This window comes from Amblyomma americanum, chromosome 1 (assembly GCF_052857255.1).
Source record: "Amblyomma americanum isolate KBUSLIRL-KWMA chromosome 1, ASM5285725v1, whole genome shotgun sequence".
NCBI classification, from domain to species: domain Eukaryota; kingdom Metazoa; phylum Arthropoda; class Arachnida; order Ixodida; family Ixodidae; genus Amblyomma; species Amblyomma americanum.
This window is the reverse complement of record NC_135497.1, coordinates 122,932,156-122,956,248: the sequence shown is the minus strand read 5'-3', so window position 1 is coordinate 122,956,248 and position 24,093 is coordinate 122,932,156. Positions and strand designations below refer to the sequence as shown.

The following is a 24,093-nucleotide window of genomic DNA, read 5'->3' as shown; positions in this document are numbered from 1 at the left end:
GGTGTTTAAAAAGATTCCTGGCCAGGCCCTAAACGGTGCGACAGCATTAAATGAACAATGCAACAGAGCGTAACGTAAGGCCACAGGCTGGAGATTGGCTCACACAGAAGTACAACAAAGGGCATAAACCGAACAGCGGCGGCTCGACACCCACACAGCGATATATAAAGAGAAAAAAAGACTGGTTTTTCTAGTGTTGGTCCAGCACTGATACGCGACTGAATAAGCCACCTACTGCCCCTTTGTGGTCAAAACGGGCATGTCAGTGCTTGTTATATCAAGGGGAATCTAGAACGGGTTGATACCGGGCCAAGAATGTATCTCAGCTGTCTCTGTTTTTTTCATAAGATGGTTTCTAATTGCGCCTATACCCGGGGCGTTTCGGACGTAGTTCACTGGATACATAAAGAACAAATCCGACCAGCGTAAAGCAAACTAACGGCGTTTCTCTCGTTTTTTTTTTAAATTATTCCTGGTATTCATGCTGCAAAGAGGGTAATTGACCATCGCTACGTTTTTATCGCCTAAAGGAGTAGGTAGGGTTTTTTAAACTATTTAGCGGAAGTATTTATTGTCGTGATGAATTACGCGATATTTTTAAAGTTTTTAATTGCCCTAATGTCCCACAAGAGGTAGCAATCAAGAGGAAGTGGGAGAGAAAAATACCATACAAAAGAAAAACAGGTACAATCATGCTTAGAAACTACTAGAACGAGCCCACTTCCCTTTACGCAGCATTAATTTTAGCAAGTTATAAATAAGCAAAGTTGACATCATACATCAACTCATCAGCAACGAACGTTTCGCAAGTACGCCTATGCTGCCGTGGTGGATCAGTGGTTATGGCGCTCGGCTGCTGACCCGAAAGACGCGGGTTCGATCCCGGCCGCGGCGGTAGAATTTTGATGACGGCGAAATTCTAGAGGCCCGTGTACTGTGCGATGTCAGTGAAAGTTAAATAACCGTAAGTGGTCGAAATTTCTGGAGCCTTTCAATACGGCGCCCCTTGTAGCCTGAGTCTCTTTAGGACGTTAAACCTCCATAAGCCATTAGCAAGTACGCACTACACAGAATGAATATTTCAGTATTATATCCACCATAAAAATGAAACAATAAAATGCACATTTTATTTATTTATTTTCACACTATAGTTATTTTTCATAATAGCTGCTACAAAATATTAGAAAGTTTTATAAAGCGCTTTCAAGAGTTAGCAATAAAATGGTGACTTGCAGTATAGAGTAACTAATTCACCAGTTTAGTAAGCAGTTCAATGGTAACATTATTTTCTGTTCCCGCTTGGGGGATAAACAGAGGGTTCAAAGAATGATCGCAATGGTAGCAGCCTGAAATATGAAGTGAATTTCACTGCCGTGCGCAGTGTCGGTGGCCTGGTAATTCCCGTCCCGATAGGTATGGAGAAAAAACGAGCGACTGAGAGCGGTAGCCTGCGCAAGACTAAGTATACAAATTTAACAAATAAATTTGCATTTTGTAAGAGGTATATGCTCGCAGATCACGTAAGAGCGCAAACTAATGAAAGCAAATACACAGCCAACACAATCGCTCACTTTTAGCAAATCGTTTATTGGCACAAATGTATGCTGTATACACCTTCCTGCGAGGTGCGATGTGTTATTATAACACCTGCGATGCGTTATTATAACACCTCGCACCGCCTAAAAAAGATTGGAAATCGCAGCAACGTCCGAGTAGAGCTCTCCGGGAACGAGAAACTGGAAAAACATTGCAAGATGACAAATTCATTCCAAAAAAACTAAGCAGCCTTGCACAATCAAACATCGTGATTCATTTGTTGCACGTTCATCTGGAGTGGTGTATGAAATTCCCTTGTCTTGCGGATCCAGTTACATAGGTCAAACCGGCTGGTGTCTAGATGAAAGATTAATTGAACACAGTAGGAAGGTCCGCAATTACAGGGACGGGAACCTCTTGTGCATTGCCACGACTTTGAAATAAAAAAATGAAAGCCCTTGTAGACTTTTCTTCGAAGTGTGCAGGACACTAGCTATGCATAGGAGCCATGATGTAAGGGAGGTAACTGAAGCATATTTGATTAGAAAAGAGGGAGCACCAAGTGTAAGCGCACCATCCATTTCACTGACTTTCAAAGAATTCATGTTCGTAAGCGTGGTCTTCTGATGTCGGCATTTTCAGTTTTCAGTTCGGCAGTTTGATGACGTCATGAAGGAAGGTGTATATATCTTGTTGATATTATGTAATATATATCATATATTATATATCATGTCAATTAAACGATTAGTTGGAAGTGAGCGCTTGTGTTGTCTTCGTCTTTCTCAGCCCTCGTTCGTGTGCGCTCGCACGCGGTCTGCAATACAACATCAACTCGCCCATCTGTCTGTGTTTTTGTTGTATCACTGATCTTTTATGTGACTCTTGGGTCTTGGATTACAAATAAAATCACAACGATTTTGCTTCGAGTTTGAACGGGAGAACAGTTCTCCTCTCGGATATACATTTTTACCGTGTTCATTGTATGCAACTTCGCCTACGTAACGACGGCATGCCTTAAATAAATATTCAAAGACTGGCTTGTCACCTAAAGATGACTGTCTGAAGGCGCTGAACGTGTCGCCACAGGACGCACCGGCGCCAAAGAGCAGCAGAGCTTCCTTTATGCAACGGGGCGTATACTGTGCCCTGCCAAGAACAAAGCCACCCTGACGAAGGCCCCCGTGTTGGAGAGAGAAGGCGACGAAAGTCTTTGTGTGTAGTTCAAGCAGTCTATCTACCGCGTTGAAGATAAGGCGAAAGTTTGCGTGTGGTAGCTTGGCCGAGCCTGGAAAAAATAACAGCTCTGTCTGGACTGGAGTGCCACCGCAACGTAACCATCGCCCTTTGGACGTGTGCCGTCTGGACCTATGACGAAATCGCGGCCGCTCACGATCCAGCTGTCACTAAGGCGGTGTTGTTTACCCTGCGCCGATGAGTCAAACGACGGGGAGTGCTCGGAAGCGCCACAGGGAGGCTCCCTGGGCAATTCTGCGGCGCTCGGAAGAATGAAAGCACTCCCGATAAATCCAGCAAGTGCCGCTATTTTTCTCCTCGTTCGAGGATAAAGAATGAGCCTCCGGACGGTATCGCCGAAAATGACGAATTCACGGGACACTATCGGTAGCGAAACCGGTGCTTAGCTTTGTCCATGGTCGGCAGCTTTTACTTCTGCTCCATTTCCACGCTGTACGAAAAACAAATAATGGGTTCCACAAGAGAGACCCCGCCTGATATGACGAAGCAATTTTCGGCGCTGCTCAAGGCTATTAAACGGTGTTCGTCGTCACCCCACACGCTTTTTGCTTAGTCACCCGCCGCCATGGTCCAGCGGCTGGCGTCTTCTCTATACTTCCCAGCATGAAATAGCAGGCTTTGCGCCTGGAAGCGGCGGTGATGAAATTTCGGCGCACATACGAGGGTCTCAGGAAGGTGGAATAAATCTGGAGCCTTTTTACGCGTTGCCAATCGCAGCTTGCTGGCTACCTTGAGGGTGTATGTACACATTGGTCGTAGTTGCTTAGCTGAGTCATCATACGATCAATCGTGGCGGTTTTGCCTGCGGCACTTCTATCGAGAAATACGTGCTTGAGCCGCCGCGGTGGCTCAGTGGTTATGGTGCTCGGCTGCTAACCCGAAAGACGCGGGTTCGATCCCGACCGCGGCGGTCGCATTTCGATGGAGGCGAAATGCTAGAGGCCCGTGTGCTGCGCGATGTCAGTGCACGTTAAGGAACCCCAGGTGGTCGAAATTAGTCGGGGCCTCCCACTACGACGTCGCTGATTGGCTGAGTCGCTTTGGAACAGTAAACCTCATAACGGTTTGACAAGGAACTGCGCAGTTCGCGCCCCTTTCGTCGTTCCCTTGTTACAGTCAGTAAGAAATAAGCCTGCCATCATGGGCGGCTTCGCTATCTAGTGGCATAGTTATCATCATTGCGCTGTTTTTTTTTCGACAATAAAAATTGTCTGACCATGATTTCAGAAATGAAAAGTTTCTGCAAGCGAGTAGCTTTGTTTTGCCTTAGGTCAATTTAGCGCGAATAAATTGCCTGTAGTCGACGCCGAGGAGCACATTCCGACGCGATGTGGCAAAAAACCCTGTTTGCTTATCCATCACATGTTAAGAACTGCAGCAACTTATCTCCAAACTTAGAGCTAACTTGAGTTAGGTAAGTCTGAAATAATACCTCTGAGCCTTCTGCACGCTCTCTTCCTTCCGTTAATTAGTTAATGTGAGCGCACCCTTGAGTCCCATTTAGTCTGCACGACTCATGTGCACTCGAGTTCTGCTACATACGCCGGGAGCAAACGTATCTGTGGGGGGCACGTCGAGCGCGCCACGGTAGCACGTGCTCTCAGCTCGCATGTTGTCAAGTAGGAACATCTGACCTTGATTGATATATATGCTTCGATAATCGACGCTCTGGTGAACATGCATTAGATTGCGCTTCAGTCTACAGATCCTTCGTATAAGCAGATTTTCCGGCGCGTGCAAATTAAGCCACTTCCATGCAGCAACTGAAGGGCTTCTAGCAGCAGAGCGGAGAAGAGGGCGGTGTTCATCGCGATGCAGCCTGAAGCACCACAGCTCGACCTTCTAGCCTAGCCACGAGATCAGCGTATCGAAGTGTTTTATATATCGAAAGATTGGCTTGGCCAATTGCAGATTCGCTTCTCGGAGCTCGCAATACTCGTTTCTTTGGGAAGTTATCAATATGCACAGGTGATGTGCAGTACAAGCGGTGTCCATATGCACCGGAGTACACAAACTTATCGTCTTCGCCCTGATATCTTGCGCTGCTATCGCATCTGCGTTGAATGTGGACAATAACTGGGCTGATTGAGAAATAAAGCGGCCGGATGTCCTGGTAGCCGTTGAAAGCTTGCGAATTCGTGCGTGGGTGTAACCGTGTCTAGGATCAGGTGTAAGATAACGTAACAGATTTTTTTTCTCTCAAAGTAGTCCGCAGCCATGTAAATTTAGCGCAGCAAAATATTGTCCAAAACTTTAAAAAAAATACTGAAAGTTTCTACGGGGAGGGGGGGGGGGGGGTATTGCTTGTTTCCGAAAATTTCAAGGTCGCTGTGCGTCAGCGGGTGATGTTAATAGGTGGCTCTCTTTCAGCAGTCTGTATACCACGGCTACTTCGGGTAGTTTAACCCTGCATCATTCGTACCGTCGTTGACTGAATTATCTGCAGCGGGTTTACGAGATACGGTTTATGCCGTTTTAACATCCCAAAGCGACTCAGGTTGTGAGGGACGCCGTAGTGGAGGGCTCCGGATAATTTTGACCATCTGGGGTTCTATGACGTGCACCGACATCGCACAATATACACGGGCCTCTAGCACTTCGCCACCGTCGAAAGGAGACCGTCGCTGCTGGGATCGAACCTGCGTCTTTGGAGTCGGCAGCCGAGCATCATGACCGCTGAGCCGCCGCAGCGGCGTTTGTTTACGAGATACGTGCTATCAGGAGCGCGACATGCATACGAGCGCGCGAGCGACAAGGCGTTAACTCGTAGAGGCAGAAACACTGTGTAACGTCTCGTATCCTATACGCAGCCACTTTTATTTATCCGTCCCTACCACTGCTTATGACCAGTTGTAAGAGATGTACGGTCGAGAATTTTTCGTTAATAACCAACGGGGAGGGAACATCGCGTGGAAAGAAAAAATGATTGTGAACACATTTTTCAACGTACGTCCGGTCGGCATCCACAAGTGGTCAGGGAGAATGAAGTATGCTGTACAAGAAAGGACAACATGTCTTCTTGCGCTGAAGCCTAATTATGCAGAAATGCACTACTGCGATATTCTGCGCAAGGCTGCGCGATGTTTTGCGAAGGCCAAGCGTAAACTAAGCCTTTACTTTAGGTTGATCCCTCTATCACAGTACGGTACAGGTGTCCACCCACTTTAAGATTACTACCGCGCCTTTCCTTCTAACTACATATAACACCCTCACAGACGCGCACAGAGCGCCCGCAGCGGCTGTGTTTCAAAGGAGGCGAAATGCAAAAGTCGCAGGTATAGTCGCAGGCGTGCTGTGCAATGTCGGTGCTCGTTAAAGAACCCCAGGAGGTCGCAATTGTTTCGGAGCCCTCAAATACAACATCTCCTCATCATTTCACTCTCTCCTTCATAATGTCGTAATAATAATTGGTTTTTGCGGGAAAGGAAATGGCGCAGTATCTGTCTCATATATCATTGGACACCTGAACCGCGCCGTAAGGGAAGGGTTAAAGGAGGGAGTGAAAGAAGAAAGGAAGAAGAGGTGCTGTAGTGGAGGGCTCCGGAATAATTTCGACCACCTGGGGATCTTTAACGTGCACTGACATCGCACAGCACACGGGCGCCTTAGCGTTTTTCCTCCATAAAAACGCAGCCGCCGCGGCCGGGTTCGAACCCGGGAACTCCGGATCAGTAGTCGAGCGCCCTAACCACTGAGCCACCGCGGCGGGGTCCCTCAGGACGTGATTGAGGTGTCCAGCGAAGTGAGCTAGTTATTGCGCCTTTCCTCTCTATAAAAAGGGAAAAAAATTTTAGAGGCGTTTTGCGGCGTCTCACGACCGTGCATCCCACCCCATGCCAACGAAGGATGCACTCGATGCTTGGCACAGAGTGGCCACCTGATCACGGGAAAGGGCTACGCATTGCCAGCGGGAGCCATATGCTGCACACAGCTGCCATGTGGACACCGAGTTCCTAAATTTTTATCCCAACTAAGACTTCCGCGCCTGGCGCCAGTGTGGTACGGCGTCTTGGCCCGCATATCCAAAACTGCTACCACCTTCAGCAATATTGCAGCGCCATGGAACAGTGTCTGGCGGGCGGAATGGAGTAATTGTCACAATAGTTTACGTGAGGCGCACCTGCATCGAGGCACCCTAGCAGCAACGAACCAATGGCCGAGCTCAGGATCCGGAAACGATCGTGAAAAATGGGAAGTGGAGGGGCTAGGAGTGTGTTTCTGCATTAAAACTACAATCGGAATGAGAATATATGTGTACAGCGAATATCGCAAACGCTTATCTTGTAGGGAAGTAACAGAGATAGTTGTATCCCAATCCTTCCGCTCCCACATACATGTGCACCCGCTCGAAAGAGCGACGAGTGGAAAGACAGGCAGGTTGATCGGGTAATGCCCGGTTGTACTTACACTACACGTCGGGATGGGGATAATATGAATGAAGGGGCGAGAAGGAAAGCTGAGCTCTATGTATGTGCGTCAATGGTCACTGTCCTTTTGGCGCCCTAAAATTAGACGGGTCACTATCGAGACAGCCGTTGTGTGTCCTGGTGAAGCTCGGAGTAACTCGGGTAAGCTCGGGTGAGCGCGGAGGAGCGTCGCGATAGCTGCAGCTGCGTTGAGGCCAGCTGCAGTCGAGTAGAGAGAGGGTGTGAAAATGAAGAGCGAGAAACGCGGTTGCGCGCACATGCAGATGCCAGAAAGAAGAGGCGACGGTTGAAGTCACCGGAGGAACTTGCAGTAGAGAGACGAGTACAAGTGGCTTCAGAAGAGAGGGAACAACGACTCCAATCTCAACGAGTAGCTCAGGTGGTGGTGGTGGAAGCATTTATTTGAATATTGCAGAGAGGTTGTGTGGGGAGCACTCCCTAGTGGGCCGCTCCCCATACAGTACTAGGTGGAGTCCCTTATTCAGGGACCCCATTGGTCTGGGCCGCCATTCGAGCTCGCTGAACTAGGGCTTGTTGGGCCGGTAGGTCCAGGCAGCTGAGCAGGGCCGCCTCCCAGTCCTCTCGGGTAGGGGAAGGGGTTAGGGGCGGAAGGGAAGGATTGTGTTGGCATGCCCGGACCATGTGGAACGTGTCAGCCACCTCCCCACAGAAAGAGCAGAGGCCAGAGAAAGAAGTGTCGAAATGTCTGAGCACTGCCGGGAACAGTAGAGTGTTAGTAACAAGTCTAAGCAGTATTCTCTCGTCCGCTTTCCCTAGCCCCTTGAGAGGAGCCGTGTACTGACGGTGCGAGTCCCGGTAATAAGTGGTGATATCTTTGAAAGTTAACAGAGGATAGGAGTCCTGGTCCAGATCGGTAGGGTCTACGTCGGGGGCCCGGTTAGTGAGTGCGCGGGCGACCGAGTTGGCGGCCTCATTCCCTGGTAGTCCCTGGTGGCCTGGAGTCCAAATGAGAAATCGGGTCGTGGGGTCCTGATCCCGAGCTGCTCTCCGAAGTATTCGTTGCGCTGTTGGCGTTATCCAGCCCAGTTCATAATTCTGGCAAGCCCCTCGCGAGTCAGATATGATGAATTTATATTCAGCGTGGGAGGCGGCTAGGGCGATTGCTACCTCCTCCGCGTGGGTTGTGCTAAGTGCCTTAAAAGCGAGACCGTTCACCTGTCTTCCCTCGTGAACGACTGCGGCCGTGTACCATCCTCCCCTGGAATGGTGGGGGCCCGCAACGTCTACATATAAAACGCTGTGTTTGGAGCCATAATGGCTCCATAAGTAGCTCAGGCGGCTTATTGCAGGAGGAAAGCCGAGGAACGACTGCAAGAACATTTGGGTGCAACTCGAACTCTCAAGCTAAGAAAGAAAGCTAAACAACGCTAAAAAAGGGGAGAAAACGTGCTAGCGCACCTAAGATTCATTTAGCATAACCAAGTAAATCGAGGGCCATTTTTTGTGACCCATATAAATAAACAAAGAACGTCCTCAGTGGGTGTAAAGACAGGCACTCAAGCCTGGAAACCTTATGTTTATAAAATGAGCTTTTATTGCTTCTGCTCTCGCAGATGAGGTGTTTATGAACCTGTCGATGTAAAAAACACACCTGTGTCCTAATATCTGTGTCGTAGTTTGTTCTGCTTGATTATATTCTGAGCGCTTCATTTAGCTCAACCTGGTACAGTCACCGACACGCTTGTCTAGAGCGCACCAACGGCGCGCTCCCTTGCACATTTATGACAATCGCCGCTGCCTGGCAGGCCCGATACAGCTTTTCAAGACATCAGGAGTTCGACACGATGCGTGGCAATGCGCAAGCACGATAAGGCCTTGTTTCGAGCCTTAGGCTAATAGTAAATAACGCAAGTGTGCTCCCCGGAGCAGCCTTAATGCGTTCTAGGCAGGTGTCTCGACGACTGTACGGTAAACCCATTTCTTTACATTCCTCGGAGCTTCTAACGGATATGGCACGTGAACGAACACATATAATACTGCAAGCGGTGTTTCGAACAGGTGAGGTCATTAAACGTTGCGTACCGACATACCAGGAACTCTAACTCTTCTATAAGTGTTATCAACGATCTCATACTATAGTTTCTTTCCTTAAACCCTTACCCCGACCCCACCCCCCTTTTCTCTGTCCCTGTTGTGATCTTTTAGGGCGGAAAATAAAAAACGCCTCAAGACAGGCCAGTTCGAAAAGAAACACACAGAGACACTTTGTGTGCAAATTTTCTCTCTGCTCTGTCTGGCGCTTAGCTTTTTTTTTCATTCCGTGCTTTAAAACTACGAATTATCAAAACCATATAAAGACCCTTCCCGTGAGGGATCCTCCGTTCTGGTGCCGCTGCAGAAATAACACATCTATACTGATCCACTGAAGAAACTATAAAACGTGCTGACGCTCTAAACAACTGGTGCATTTTGTGCCTCTATAGGCAAATCGCAAGAGGTGTGGCGATGAACACCGAAATCAAGCCATCAATCCTCAACTCTTTGCACACATTCATCGTTTCAGGAGACTCCGACAGGATCGACAGCATGGTCGCAGTGCGTTGAAAACGCAGTATACGAACGCTCGTAATGGATTCAAAATAGGTACATACAAGATTGAAACGCAGAACAAAGACACGACATGAAACGCCGTGCAAAAACAACGCAAACTGCGGGGAAGACCGCGACCGTATTTTTCGATCCTGGTCAATCTGGTGGTGTAAACAATTCATTTGACCCAATCCACAAGCGGATATTCAATCGAAGCTATCGACATGGTCCTTCGGGAATGGCTTGCATGAAGAGATAATTAGGCGAGTGAGGTCCACGAACATTATGCTCGCACGCTGACCGACCAAGTTTCTGGAACTTATAGAACACGAGCAGCCTTAAGAGCCATTCAGTGGCATTGCCATTAGCCATGAAGTCTGTTGTGGCCAACGTAGAGCCAATGAGGCTGATTTGCGGTGCGCGTTCTAGGTATAACAGGCGCCCAGTGAGAGCTGATTTTCAGCAGCAGCAGCAGCAGCAGCTACTGATTTAGGCGAACACGAAAGGGGCTCCGGACGTTCCTGGACGATGCCCTGCCGGGGCTATTGAGACTGCTCGTAGGGCATTTGACAGCGAGCTGCAGGGCGTGCCGCTGTCAAGCGTGCAACGGGAAGCGCGTCGAGCGCGAGAGGAAGCGAGAGAGGGACAGAAGTGTGCTTGCCTCAACGTCGTCCTTGCCGTAGCGGCCGCTGATGGTGGACACGTGCTCGGCGCTGTGGTACATGACATCCACGGGCGCCGACACTGTCCCGAAACGTTCCTTGGTGACGCCCGCTGCCTGTCTCGCGGGCCCCGTCGAGGTCTACCGCCAAACTGCACGGCGAGCTGCGCTCGATAAGCAGCCGCTCGCGGCTCCCTCCCCAGGCAACGGGTCATGGAGACGGCCGTCGACGCCTCGATAAGGCCGCGGACACGCGCCATGCACCGGCTCAGCGCACCTCGCCGCGCTTCGATATCGTTTGATAGAGCCCCCTTTGTGTCGGCCATCGGAGCGAACGCTGGCCACGTCGCGCGGCAACTTCGAGCGACGCGCGGGTAGTCTACGCAAGGTACGACGTATAATACGCACGCAAGGGTAGTGACGTGTGCGCGAATTCCATGCGGGCAGCAACGGGGTCCCGAGATATGCATGCGGGGGCTGCCAGGGAGTCGTCCGTATGGAAAACGATGCTTGGTTTATTTTTTTGGAGGGCTGCGGCCCAAGCAGCGTTCGGGCCGAGCGCTCGCACTGCTTGGATAGCACCACCTTTGCAGCGGCATACGATGAGTTTTTTTTTTGTCTATGGAGGCTTTTATCTGTTTAAACACCGATAGGGTAGTAGGTAACAGCAGACAAGTCATCATCATCATCAACCTGAATGCACCTACTGCGGAGAAAAGGCCTCTCCCATATCTCTCCAATTAATCCTTTCCTTTGCCAGCTGCAGCCACCCTACCCTCGCAAATTTCTTAATCTCATCCGTCCACCTAGCTTTCTGCCGCCCCCAGCTAAGCTTGCCTTCTCTTGGAATCCAGTCCGTTACCCTTAACGACCATCGATTATCTTGCATTCATTCGCATTACATGCCCTGCCCAAGCCCATTTTTTTCCTCTTGATTTCGACTAGGACGTCATTACAAATAATTTTGTGCGACTAACCCCTTGTTTAACTCTCAGATGATATGATCGTATTCTACTTCAGGGTGCAGCCATGATGCGTACGAGGAAAGAGTCCATAGTACAGAGCAGGAAGTGGTGTGACGTACGTATGTCTGACTGTCAAACAATCGGACTGCAAGATCGCGACTTTTTGTTCTCATAACATTCCCCGAAATTGCTCGTTACGTGCCGAGTGCAGTTGGCTCGTTACATCTCGCATTCTCACCACAAAGGCTGTTGCGGCTGCGTTCAAACCATTTGTCTCTGGCGCTCGTGCCAGAGTCTTCCAATCTGCCGGAGGCAACGGTTAAGAGGCTCCCACGGGAAAGAAAAAGGGCTCCGGTTACTGCCCCATTTCTCAAGTGCTTGGGGTTCGCAGACTCGAACTCGCCGTAAACAAAGAGAAAGGCACTTATCGAACCGCTGCGAAATGAAGAAAAGCGACACCTTGTCTACAGGCATGCACGTAACACACCATGGCAATGTTTATCTTTTGCAGCAACACGTAAATCGCTTCTAGGATCTTTAATCGATTTATCGGTATCCTTCAGCCGAGAATTTTCTAATTCAGTCGTGCTACCTAAGATGCTGAGAAGATTATGAAGCAAATTGGGATGGCGTGTGTGTCATTGCTCACCGTTGCAGTGAAAACAGCTGTGAATCCATAGCCTCAATTGTCGTTTTTTTTTTTACATCAAGTGCTTGTGGATATGCGGCGAGATGAACGACGTAAACAACTTTGAAAATGCAACTGTTAACTTGCTCAGCTTTTCATAGTTTAAATGTGTTAGGGATGATGCTACATCGTCGACACCCAGAACGTCGAAGAGGACGACAGTTCGAGTAAATAAAGTCCTATGGACCGAAGAAATTAGTCTCTCATCCAGACAGTAGTTTAAAGAAGATAATATAAGAAAACGAGGAAAGAGAGTGGTACGTGGGGTTTAATTAACCACCCAAAGCTACATACGTGGGCTATCAGGGGCGCAGTGATTTTGGGGTACCGATTACTTTCAAGCACCACTCTAAACACGAATATGCCTATATATATGGGAGTAAAAAGAGACTAAACTATCCTCCAGCGCGCTCCCTTTTCGAGGCTAGGGTATGCTGCCCAAGTTCAGGGGGAGATTTCGATAACTAACTATACGGACTGCTTACGCTTGGCAATGGAGGTATATTGCCACTACAAACAAAGTAGCTTGCCGCACTTACCAGTGGGAGGACGCTTTTAAATGCGGCTACAGCGACCTTGAGGTTAGCAAATAGAGGCGACTGAAACCTCGGTTAAGGTCTTCTTGGGTGCTAGAACTTCACATATGTTGAACAGGGAATTTGTTTCCGTTGCCAACCGTGAGTATTCCGTACTTTTAGTGATGAAGTCTACCCCAGGACTTCGGCAGCATACCCTGCCCCGTAAAGCGAGGGTGAATGAAAACAGATTACTCCCTTCTTAGTCCTTTCATGTAGCGATGTTTAGCATGTTATGACCGCGCATGGCACATGGGTGTTCTTTAATGTCTCCTTCTCTGAGCTGTAGTACATAACCGTATTTCATGCGGAAATAAACCTCATCCGCATGGCCAAGGTCAGCGGTAGCGTAAGGTGCATACGTATAGTGTGTGCGGTTCGCTCTGCATAATCATCACTATCGTTATCAGCCTACATACGTATTCATGGTTAACAAGCGTAAAAAAGCAAAGACGCAGAGAAGACAACGCGACACGTGTCGTCTTCTTCTCTGCGTCTTCGTCTTTTTTGCGCTCGTTAAGCATGAATACATACCAATTATCCCAACTTCTCACGTTAACTACATACGTACTCTGCCATATCTCTCCAATTAACCCTTTCCTGTGCCAACTGCGGCCTCCTTGTCCCCGCAGACTTGTTTATCTCATCCGCCCACCTAACCTTCTGCCGCCCCCTGCTACGCTTGCCCTCTCTTGGAATCCAGTCCGTTACCCTTAAGGACCATCGGTTATCCTGCCTTCTCATTACATGCCCTGCCAATGCCCATTGTTTTTTCTTGATTTCTACCAGACTATCATTAAGTCGCACGTCCCTTAACGTTACACCTATCATTTTCCTGTCCATAGCTCGCTGCGTCCTCAATTTAAGTTCAACCCTTTTCGTTAGTGTCCGCTTTTCTGCCTCATACTGGCACTCTGCGTACAGCAGCTTTGCCACACAGCTGCGCGTACTGAAATAAAATGTAGAAGAGCGCGCAGCGATCGCAGGAAAGCTCTTATCGCTCTGATTTTAGTTGTTTTTTATCGCGAACGAAAGGCAGCAAGCGTTCCAACTGCGAAAAATAAAACCTTAACGGGAGGATGCAGCCCACTGCACGAGGAGGGTAAGGGCCGATTGTGCCCGTGATTACACTGCCACCTTGCAGCATGAAATGGCAACCTCTAAACGCGGTCGCAACAAATTGTACACAACCTGGGCAACGCGCCGCGGCTTCCCACCTGGTTCCAGTGCTGCCCGGTGTAGGTCCCAGCAGTGCCGCAGTTCTTGTCCATATCCGTCGAGCGGCTGCGGTCGTGTACGAGCCCGAAAGCAGGAAACAATGAGCGCGACTGGTGCGCAGCCACCGCTCAGAGGGCCGTGATATCGCCGAAGCTGAGCGAGCAGCTATCGCGTTATCTTCGCTTGATTTGAGGAAATGCCCTCTTAATTGGAGGGTTCGTGAACTTCGCATCGCATCCAATCCGCAAACACAACTCGTTTCTGCCAGATAGATTTCTCGCTGAGAACGATAATCGAATGCGGTAAACAAAACTCGTTCGCGAGCAATAAACATAAAAACGCTCTGTTGCTCAACGCTCTTGGAAGATAAAACGAATCAATGATGCCAGGTAGAGAGTTGGCGGCGGTATTCGGCTTGTACACGTAGGACTGTGCGGGATATCGCAGTTAAAGAATTAAGGTTCGGATAACTTCCCATTCTATCCCGGTGTCGAAATCGAGCAGTAACTTTGGAAGATTTATTTCATTCAAATACATAGGCTGACAAGGGAACGGAAATTAAGGGAATGAAGGGAAATGAGGGAAGGGTATTATACAATCAGAAACCGCAGCGTTCATTGCATCGTTATGTGCCGCGAACACGACATGGCAGGCTGTGAGCAAGGGCAACAAATACGCGTGGGTTTATTTACTTGTAGCTTGTATACATAAAGTAGAAAATGGTGTGGTTCGCTCAGCATGACAAGCGTATTTGTAACGTCATGAGCAATGCTAACGCGTGGCCCGTGCTGCGCCAGATACGAAACGCACATCACAAAGCTGAGGTAGGTGTTGTTGGTTTTACCAACTGCTGTAGTGCGGCCTTGAAGCTGAAGATTAGTATAAACCCTTGGTAGTAAGAATAATAATTTCCTTGAAACAACTACAGTGTCATTTATAATAAAAAATAACGCTGTCGAGCACTATTTTGCGATGATGCAGTCGCCAGATCAGGTGCAATTAGTATACTGCATTCATATTTATTTATTTTATTTATTTCTTTGGCAAAAGACCAGAGACATAAAAACGAACAACGCACAAGTTCATTCGGTGATTTTTTAAACGTTTCAGCAGCTTCTTGTGAAATTATTGTTGTTTACAACGGAAGCGATAAGGTCAAGAATCGACCACCTGACCTTTTCCGACCTGCACTGACGTCATAAGGCATGCGGGCGGCAATAAGTTTATCCACAATAATAAATATCGAACGATTGTGTACAATATTTGTCAGTCATACGCACAAGCTTTGTTGGAGTTATCCACAATGCTCAGATACACAAAATTATTGCCGTCCGCATGCCTTCTGTCGTCAGCGCAGGACAACAAAGCTCAGGTGGTCGATTCTTGACCAAATCGCTTCCGTATGTACACAGCAATAATTCCACAAGAAGCTGCTGACCGTTGTAAAAATCACCGCATAAACTTGCGCATTGTTCGCATTTTTTTTTCTTTGATCCTTTGTTGTACTCTGCCGCATTTTTTTAAGATTCCATGATAACTTGAATTTGTTAGCATTGTTTAACGACTTACTATCGGGGACATCAGTAACTGACCCCCCCCCCCTTACCCTACTCTAAAAATGCAAATGGTTAGCAAAGTCGTCTATGATGGCAGAGTTATTTCTTACTTACAGTAACGAGGGGACGATGAGAGAAATGCTTCGTCGGGTGGCGCCCGCATACAGCGTGGCACGGTTCGGAATTAGGAGGGGAGGCCAGGCACTTTTGTCCCTGACAGTGCCTTATTTACAGTTCCCATCCATTCTTCTTTCCAACCTGATAAGTTTCTCTAACACTTTGCATTAAATAATAACATGTAGACCCCTTACTCAGTGGCCTAGCGAGCCGTTAGTGCAATAAAAATTTTCGTTTAGGGTCGTTGAGTATATCAGGAAATTCAGCAGGAGTTAATGCAAACGTTGCAAATATTTTTTTTATCCATGCCACTATCCCTCTTGTTTAACTCCTTCCTACACGAAACAGCCCACTGTAACACTACTACGGCGCTGTTTCTTTCCTTATAACTGCTTGAAAACCCCTACACAGACGCACACTCTCTGTGGCTTCGGCACAGCGAGGACGCGCGTGCCTCGAGTAATGCTACGATCTAGTGCGAAGCGTCACCAGCGCGGACTGGCGATGCTAGTATCGCTGAGTTTCATTCACTACGCGGCATAGTCTAGACCTTGTCAATTCTTGCCTGAAATGTGTGGGCTGCACGTTAGCGGGCAGCAACCGGAGAGCGTGCACCTGTGCTCAATCCACCGCATGTTTGAGGGTTCTCGCCTATCGTCCAAGAGGCGTTTCGTAGTGTCTGGTAGCGTCTTTCTACCGCGCGTACCACTCGGTGACGACAAATGTTGCGAGAAGCACGAAGCTCGCGGTGCGCTCAGGGGGTGGTCACGTGACCATGCGTGAGCACGCGCACCGCCTGAAGACGACAAAAAGTAGCACTAGGCACCCCTGCTCTCACCCCCTGCTTTCCCTCTCCCGTGACGCCATTCACTACGGCATCTCTCGTGTTGGTGGCAACAACTTTTAATTGAAAGAAAAATAAAGAAGGGTTTGCTCATATTTGTCCAGGAGTCCATGAGCCTAGTATTCACGAAGAGCACCCATATTTGGGCATTTGGTTGAGCAACCCGCAGAGCGGCCTCCCATGATGAGGGGGGGGGTGGGGGGTATGGGGGGTACTGCCACGGGTTGGAGACATTCCCACAGGTAGTTCATGAGGGTGACCTTGGCCGCCTCACATGTGGAGCAGAGTGGTAGGGTCAAGGTAGAGTGTTGGCGATAATGGAGGTAGGGTAGATCCAGAAGTTTGCAGTTGTCGCCAAACCGCACTGTAATTTTGGCCTAGTCTGCGATGAGGTTGTGGGAGTGTGAGGCGGCTGTGTTTGTAATGGGTAGGGATTTGCGGGATATGCCAGTAGAGATCACGAGGTTTCCTGCGTGGGGTCGGTCGTGCGATCTTTCGAGGCCCGGAGAGATAGTTCTCGAGCCAACGCATGAACGCGCCTATTACCAGATATCTAGGCAAGCTCAGGAACCCACTTGAGGATTGTCTCTCGGCTAAGGGTGTGTCCTGATGTAAGAATAAGTCTGGTGGTTGCGGTTATGATACCTTGCTGATATTCGCGGTGCGCAGCTTGGAAGTCGGTGCAGATTTCCGTGATGTTGGGATCTTGGGCAGCGTGTATGAGCGCCAAGACGATGACCGCGCCCTCAGCCTCCGTATAGGTTTGTGGGCGGGGAGGATGGCTGCGGCCTCGGTGTTTCCATCCTCGTACGCGGCGGCTGCGGTATAAAATCCAGGTAGGGTGTCCTGGGCCGCGTCTAGGTAGATGTCGGTTTTGCCTCTTTCGCGTTTGTTGTAATATTCAGCTCGGACCTTGCGTCTATCCGATGTTGCTGGAGGTTCATATTTCTGGTTAATAGTTTGACGCGTAGTTGGTCCTTGGTGTCACGTGGGATTATTTGGTAGTTTGGGCAGGTGAGGAGGTGATTGTGGTCAGGTGGAGATGCCGCAGGAGGTGTTGGCCGGTTTCTGTGCGGGAAAGTCATATTTGGTTGCTTCACTAGGCTTCGAGTAGTTCCGACAGAGTATATATATGCGTACGTTGCGAGTAAACGATTTGTGCTAAGCGATTGTCGTCACCGTGCATCTTCGGGCCGCTAAGCCCTAAATACGTATACTACCTCGATGGAAAGAAACGCGAACAACCCGGCGCCAACACGCTCCGATGTTTCAATTTATTTTCACCGCGCTTTTACTTCGGTGACAGCAAAAAGACCCTAGACTCGTCCATGATACATTCTAGGACGACTAACGTCTTTTTCGTACCACCCAGGTAAAAGCGCGATGAAAATACATTCAAACAGCGGGGCGTGTTGGCGCCGGGTTGTTCGCGTTTCTTTCCGTCGAGGTAGTACCATACCACACCACCCCTGTGGGAACTCACCCCACTCCGTCCCCTTTGGTTTGCTTCCTCGCGATGCGCCCTCCCCTCCCTAGTTACCTTAACAAGGGATAACGCCTTTCTCGCAGCGACACGAGTCCTGCGTCATGAGCAATTCCTGCGCGCGCGTGGGAGACAGCTCGTTCTCTTCGGATCGGGAACTCGACTCGCGCTGACGTTCCGGCGCGGCGCTCCGCACTCCGCCAGCGAGTCGAGGGCTCGTGGGAACATTTTCCCGCGAGCTCGTCCCGCCCGGCCTCGGGAGTTTCTCCCCTGTCCTAGCGTGGGCGAACATCGGCTGGTAACCTTGCTGGTGAGTCAGACGACCTCGATTCCTTACCGTAGTTGCTGTTAGCTGGTGTCATTATTGTTTCAGCAATAAATGCTATTTTGTTTCAGCCAGTGTCGTTCCTTTGTTGCCCTCAGAGCAAGGCCCGCCGTGGTCGGTGCTCTCGGTAGCGTGCGCCATCAGGGGGGGGGGGAGGGGGGGGGCTTCGAGCTGTCAGCTGCGGGTAAGTGTAAGCGGGGAGAACGTATGTACCCCCCTATCCCAACACAGCAAACCACACCATGCCGTATCATAAGAGTGACGACATGTGTTATGTGGCAATGAACAAAGCAGCTGTGAAGAGTGAAACGCGATTTAAGTGGTAATATGCGGAGAAGCTAGTAAATATGGGTACGTTCTTGTACATTTTCGCGCAGTTTGGCTCATTAACGTTCTTCTTGTGTGTTAGCTGGATCCAAAGTAAAACCAAGAAGTTTCATCTTCTGGACGCATTGCAGCATTAAATTACAGACAAATAGGCAATTATTCTCTGAGAGTTTTGTATATTTTGGTTCTGAATATCATAAAATTGTTTTAGTGCGCTAGCACTAACAGTGGCCATTCCCCGCATTTAACCGTTGTGCGTTTTAAGAAGCTAATTTTGTGGCAGGTGAGTCCCTGTCCACCCTGTCAGGCGGTAGATCAGTTATTCGAGAGAGGCTGCTCGTGAAGAGCAATCTGGATCGCAACCCAACCCAAGCCCCACCGGTGGCAACACCTGCCTTAGAAGGGCAGTGGCTCATCTTAACTTGACCGCTGCACCACTCCGCCAGGAGTGGTGTGAAGACTCCCAGGGATCTATGAATGGAGAGAATGGCCAGTGCCGCATATACGGACACTAACCCATTATCGCTGTCCGAACAACTGCCATCCCTGAACATTGGATCTGAACACCGGAAGCGAAGTGAAACCGCACAGCTAGCGCACCTAATTCGCATTTGGCCTAACTACGCAAATCGACCATCATTTTTTGGGGGGAAGACGTTCGCACTTAGCTGCTTAACATGGAACCAGAGTGTTAATTTTCGCAATCTTGCCTCTGCTGTTTCATACATCCTAATTTCGTTACCTGTTGTCAGAATGTAAGTACCGTCGTTATATAAGACACATCTTGGGTGAAGTGCACTGTACTTCAACCTTGCACATTGGGTGAAGTACGTCAGGCTAAAGGTACAAAACAGCAATATACGAAGTAGTGACACCTGTGGTACACCTGTCATTTTTTACCACGTCTGATGGTTATAGCAGATAAGAATAAAATCTCATGAAAGCGTACAGAGCGCGAGAAGATTGGTTTGATACAGCAGTAGTTCAGTGTAGCCCACCCTGCGTACTTTTGTTCTAATGGGCTTCGAACAGAACTGTTAAGGAAAAAGCAGGACGGAAAAATAAAGGAAAACTGCGAGACATCAAACTGTAAAACAGACGAGTACACTCGAGGTATCACGGTCATCTTAGTTACTGCAGTGAGTCATGGGGAACAACGTACAAAACATATTTATCACCATTGTTGAGACTACAAAAACACGCTCTGAAAACAATCGCACTACCTCCTTCCGGTGTTTCTTGCAATAACATTTTTGACACACTACAAATCGTGTCGTTTACAACCTTACGCCACTAAAAAATATCTCTTATTATTAACAATATTATAAGTACCAACTACCCTTCACTCTCTGTACATTCAGTATACCCGTCCGCAACACTAGGCAAGCCAGTAATAGAAATTTCAATCTCCCTATTCGTCACAACATGTACCGAGAAAGACGAATAGAATCTACAGGAGCGAAAATTTGGAACTCATTGCCAATTGAAGTAAAATAAGCTGGGTATTTTAAACTCAGGTGCAAGCGACATTTTCTCGGAATGGAAGCAAGCTACAAAATTAGTTTTCTTCAATGTATACATATAACGGTTGACCTAAATGTTATTTGCATTGGACCATTGACTGGCCTCATTGGCTATCGGTCCGAATATCTGTGTACAAATTTTCTTATCACTGAATAAAACTACTTGAATCTTAAACCAGCTTCGCGCACCGACAGGTTCAAGGATCGAAGGTTCTATGTTCAAAGTGAATGTAACGTGCAAAATTTATTGGAAAAATACTTTAAATTGCTAGCATGCGATAGAAAAAGGCATCTTCGCACGCAAAGTTCTGGCATTCAACAAATAAATTTTGCAACAAATTCAAAACAGGCACTGCTTTTTTTTTTTTGGCCTCCAGTGGTCAGGTTCGTGCCGTTTTCCGAGCTACTGTGGAAGTGCACGATCAGCTGACCTGTTCTTCTAAAGAGGCACGAGACCAGACGCGGTGTTGGTGGGCGCCGAAGATGACGCCAGAAAGGACTCCTCTTTCCCTTCGCGGACGCGGATGCTGTCAAACACCGGGTCCACTCACTCCACATGAACCGCGAGGGACACAGGTACGAAGAAACGAAGCAACTGTTTCAGTATTGTGAGCACTTGCTTCGCTTGCAGTACGTTGACTCCCGATATAACGAAGCCGAAGGGGCCCCAGGATGCCTTCGTTTTAGCCGTTACGGCCGTAGGTGACTTTGGCAGAAACCTTCGCACACGAGCAAGTTTACGTGCCACCGTGCATACCGAGAACAATAGAACTAGCGTTCGGCATGCTACCAATGTGTGCTGAGGAACCCTTGAACACGCGCAGCGAGCGCTCGCAACGAGGCCGAATACAGGTGCACCGACGGAATGTCTGCCTTGCCAACGCGCGCCATTCCCGCAGCCCGCATTGCATTCGGCGCCCAAAAAACGCGCCTCGGAGGAATTACGTCGTAGATGGCCAGAGTAAACCTATTCAGAATATTGTCCCTTTCCTAACCGTTGAAGCCGATACGGGCTCCTGTGGAAGAGGGCATGCAGAGAGGATTTGGGCTCCAGTACCCGCTTTGGTTGGCTTCGCCGCACGACTCACAAGAACGCTGGTTGCTATACTTCACTCCATGACAGCAATGTCTTGTGGAGATGGGCACGCCAGACAGGGGGTTAACGAAAAACAATTAAAAAAAAAACTCTCAAATGCTTCGAATACAGGGAACCTCAGCTTCTTTCTAATTCATTTGACACCGCTGGTAGCGGCGTTCGTTACTGCTTCTTTGACGCTGAGCACTGTAGACAATTTGCTCAGAGCTACGCCAAAGTCCATCGCCGTCTGCTATTTCTTCTCACCCGATGCAACTACTTTGATCATGTACAGCTTCCGGTCAGCGGAAATCGACTTGCACTTTCCTTTTTTTACCGCTGTCGCTAATGTCGATACCGTCAAGCGTACCAAACCCACTACCAAACAGCCGCACCATGCAACCACGCCATGCAAACGGACATACGTATACCGCACACATCACCTCAAAGCATAGCACGTTTGCAGCGAGGAGGTAAGAGAACAAGGAATCTCCAGATACCTTGGCAACCTTCGATGCGACATAGGGTTGTTTATGAGCAGTGTGCTTAAATTCGATCTCACAGTATGGTGGGTGTTTAACACAGGGCCAAGTTCAGTTTGTGTTGGTTAGACCGAGCACGTTTGTGCATTGCGGATTCTATGCGTTAAAAATTAGTGCATAAAGGGTCATTCGCAGACAAAAAAAACTACTAAAGTAACTTAAATGCGAACATCGCGGTAAATGTGTTGTCGGAAATGTCCTCTAATGACGAATGGCAGCTACAGCTGTACAATGCCAGTCGTCCGAAAAATGCGCAAAGGGTACTGTTATTGCACGAAATGTCACCCACATATATATGCATATTTGACCTAAGCGTGGTGACAAATAGGCCAGTAATTCATTGCCCAGGAGGATGCGATAGAGAACTGCTGGAACGAACAAAGAGCGTGCGAGTTCCTGACGTGGGGACCTATCAAGATACGCCCTGGTTATCTTTGGTGGTCGCCAGACACACTGGCTCGTGGATCAGACTTGCTGAGTCACTCAGAACCGTTCCTGCGTGTTTAGCGAAAATTCACCGCATAATTACCCCTACTGGTGCCCCTTAATGATTACTGTTAAAGTTAAATGAAGACGTGAAAAGCGGAATCGTATGGATGATTCGCGTACATTTTGACGCCACTGCTCGGTGAATATAGTCTACGGTTTAGTTGTAGTATCACTTGTGCTTCCACAAAAAGAAAAATCGAAAACTCTTCGTCAACCACCTGTCTTGTAAGCCGTCGCTGGTACCCCCCTTTCGACATGCTTTATATTCGGTTTGAAAATGTACACTGTACAGTAGAGACGCGCCAAAAAATAAACTTGTAAAGAACGGATGATAGCCCCGGTGCCCAAACATTGCACACCGGCGGTTGCATGAAGACCACGAGCCATAGGCTTATCGCAGGCAAGCAACGGTCGCTGGACGCCGCGAAGATGCGCGAAGTAGACGAAAGCATTTATTTCGGTATCAAACGACTGCAAACTGCATCGTTAGTTAGTTAGTTAGTTAGTTAGTTAGTTAGTTAGTTAGTTAGTTAGTTAGTTAGTTAGTTAGTTAGTTAGTTAGTTAGTTAGTTAGTTAGTTAGTTAGTTAGTTAGTTAGTTAGTTAGTTAGTTAGTTAGTTAGTTAGTTAGTTAGTTAGTTAGTTAGTTAGTTTAATGGCGCAAAGGCGACTAAAAGCCAAAAAGTGCCAGAGAAACATTCAAGTTTCTGTTATATTAGGTAAGCCGACGGGATAATTACACGCTGTATATTAAAAACTAGTCTAAAAATCCTGTGTAGACGGCTGGAATGAAATAAATGGAACCTAAATGCAGTGTTGTGAGTTGGGTAAAAATATAAAATTTAAATTGAAGTTATTGACCGGTTTTTGCCAGGAGCAAGAGGGCGAGGAGTTCCTTCCCACCGTGCTTGACTACGGCGCCCTCTTGTCAGTGCCAGGGTACCCTTTTCAAAAGCTATGCGGACAAATTAAAGCCTTATAAGCTCATTAAAATTCCACATTATCTTTAACTAATGAATTACATCGTCAAATGGTACGATGGGATCATCCCCTAATAAAAGAGGAGGATGAAATGGTATGTGGTATTCATGGAATTTTCTAAAATGCGTGCGGCGATGAGTTTCGTAAAATGGATACGTTAAAAGAATGTATAGGCAACTGAAAGCGGGCCATTGCAGCGCTCGCATTCAGGCGGCTGCTCTCCCAAAAGCAAGTAGCTGTGTGTGTGTGTGTGTGTGTGTGTGTGTGTGTGTGTGTGTGTGTGTGTGTGTGTGTGTGTGTGGTGTGTGTGTGTGTGTGTGTGTGTGTGTGTGTGTGTGTGTGTGTGTGTGTGTGTGTGTGTGTGTGTGTGTGTGTGTGTGTGTGTGTGTGTGTGTGTGTGCGTGTGTGCGTGTGTGTGTGTGTGTGTGTGTGCGTGCGTGCGTGCGTGCGTGCGTGCGTGTGTGCGTGCGTGCGTGCGTGTGCGTGTGTGCGTGTGTGTGTGTGTGTGTGTGTGTGTGTGTGTGTGTGTGTGTGTGTGTGCGCGCGCGTGGTGTGTGTGTGCAGAGCCTAATAACCCATGTTACACGCATTTGTGTCACATTTTAAACTGTGCAAGGATGCTGCAGGCAAAAATAATGATAATAAAAGAACGAGCCTGCCAGGATTCGAACCTGGAATCTTCTGATCCATAGTCAGACGCGCTATCCGCTGCGGCACAGGCTAGTTTTCTTTTTCTTTTTTACACATGCTATTTATTACACTGAAATTATGTTGTGGTTTCATGTTTTCATGGGATTTAACGTCCCAAAGCGACTCAGGCTATGAGGGACGCCGTAGTGGAGTGCTCAGGGTACCTGTGGTTTTGACATGGCACAGTACACGGGCCACTAGCATTTTGGCTCCGTCGAAATGCCACCGCCTCGGTCGGGATCGAACCTACGTCTTTCGGGTCAGCAGC

At 48.4% G+C, this 24,093-nt stretch overlaps 1 protein-coding gene and 2 non-coding genes across 4 annotated transcripts in view; all 3 read right to left on the bottom strand.

Annotated features, from left to right (window-relative positions):
• LOC144113582 (uncharacterized) overlaps window positions 1-13,984 on the bottom strand; it is a 56,354-nt gene extending 42,370 nt beyond the window's left edge. Inside the window, exon 1 of one of the 2 annotated variants that reach the window (XM_077646741.1) lies at window positions 13,874-13,984. In XM_077646741.1, coding sequence (XP_077502867.1) covers window positions 13,874-13,927 — 54 coding nt within the window. In that variant the 5' untranslated portion in view covers window positions 13,928-13,984. Of the gene's footprint in view, window positions 1-10,428; window positions 10,615-13,873 lie in introns of those variants that run through there. The other variant, XM_077646740.1, reaches the window with a different exon arrangement.
• On the bottom strand, window positions 6,425-6,496 carry TRNAS-ACU (transfer RNA serine (anticodon ACU)). The gene has a single exon. It is a non-coding gene; the product is annotated as a tRNA-Ser (tRNA).
• A 9,801-nt stretch (window positions 13,985-23,785) lies between the features above and the next one.
• Window positions 23,786-23,858, bottom strand: TRNAH-AUG (transfer RNA histidin (anticodon AUG)). The gene has a single exon. It is a non-coding gene; the product is annotated as a tRNA-His (tRNA).
• Window positions 23,859-24,093: the final 235 nt, after the last annotated feature.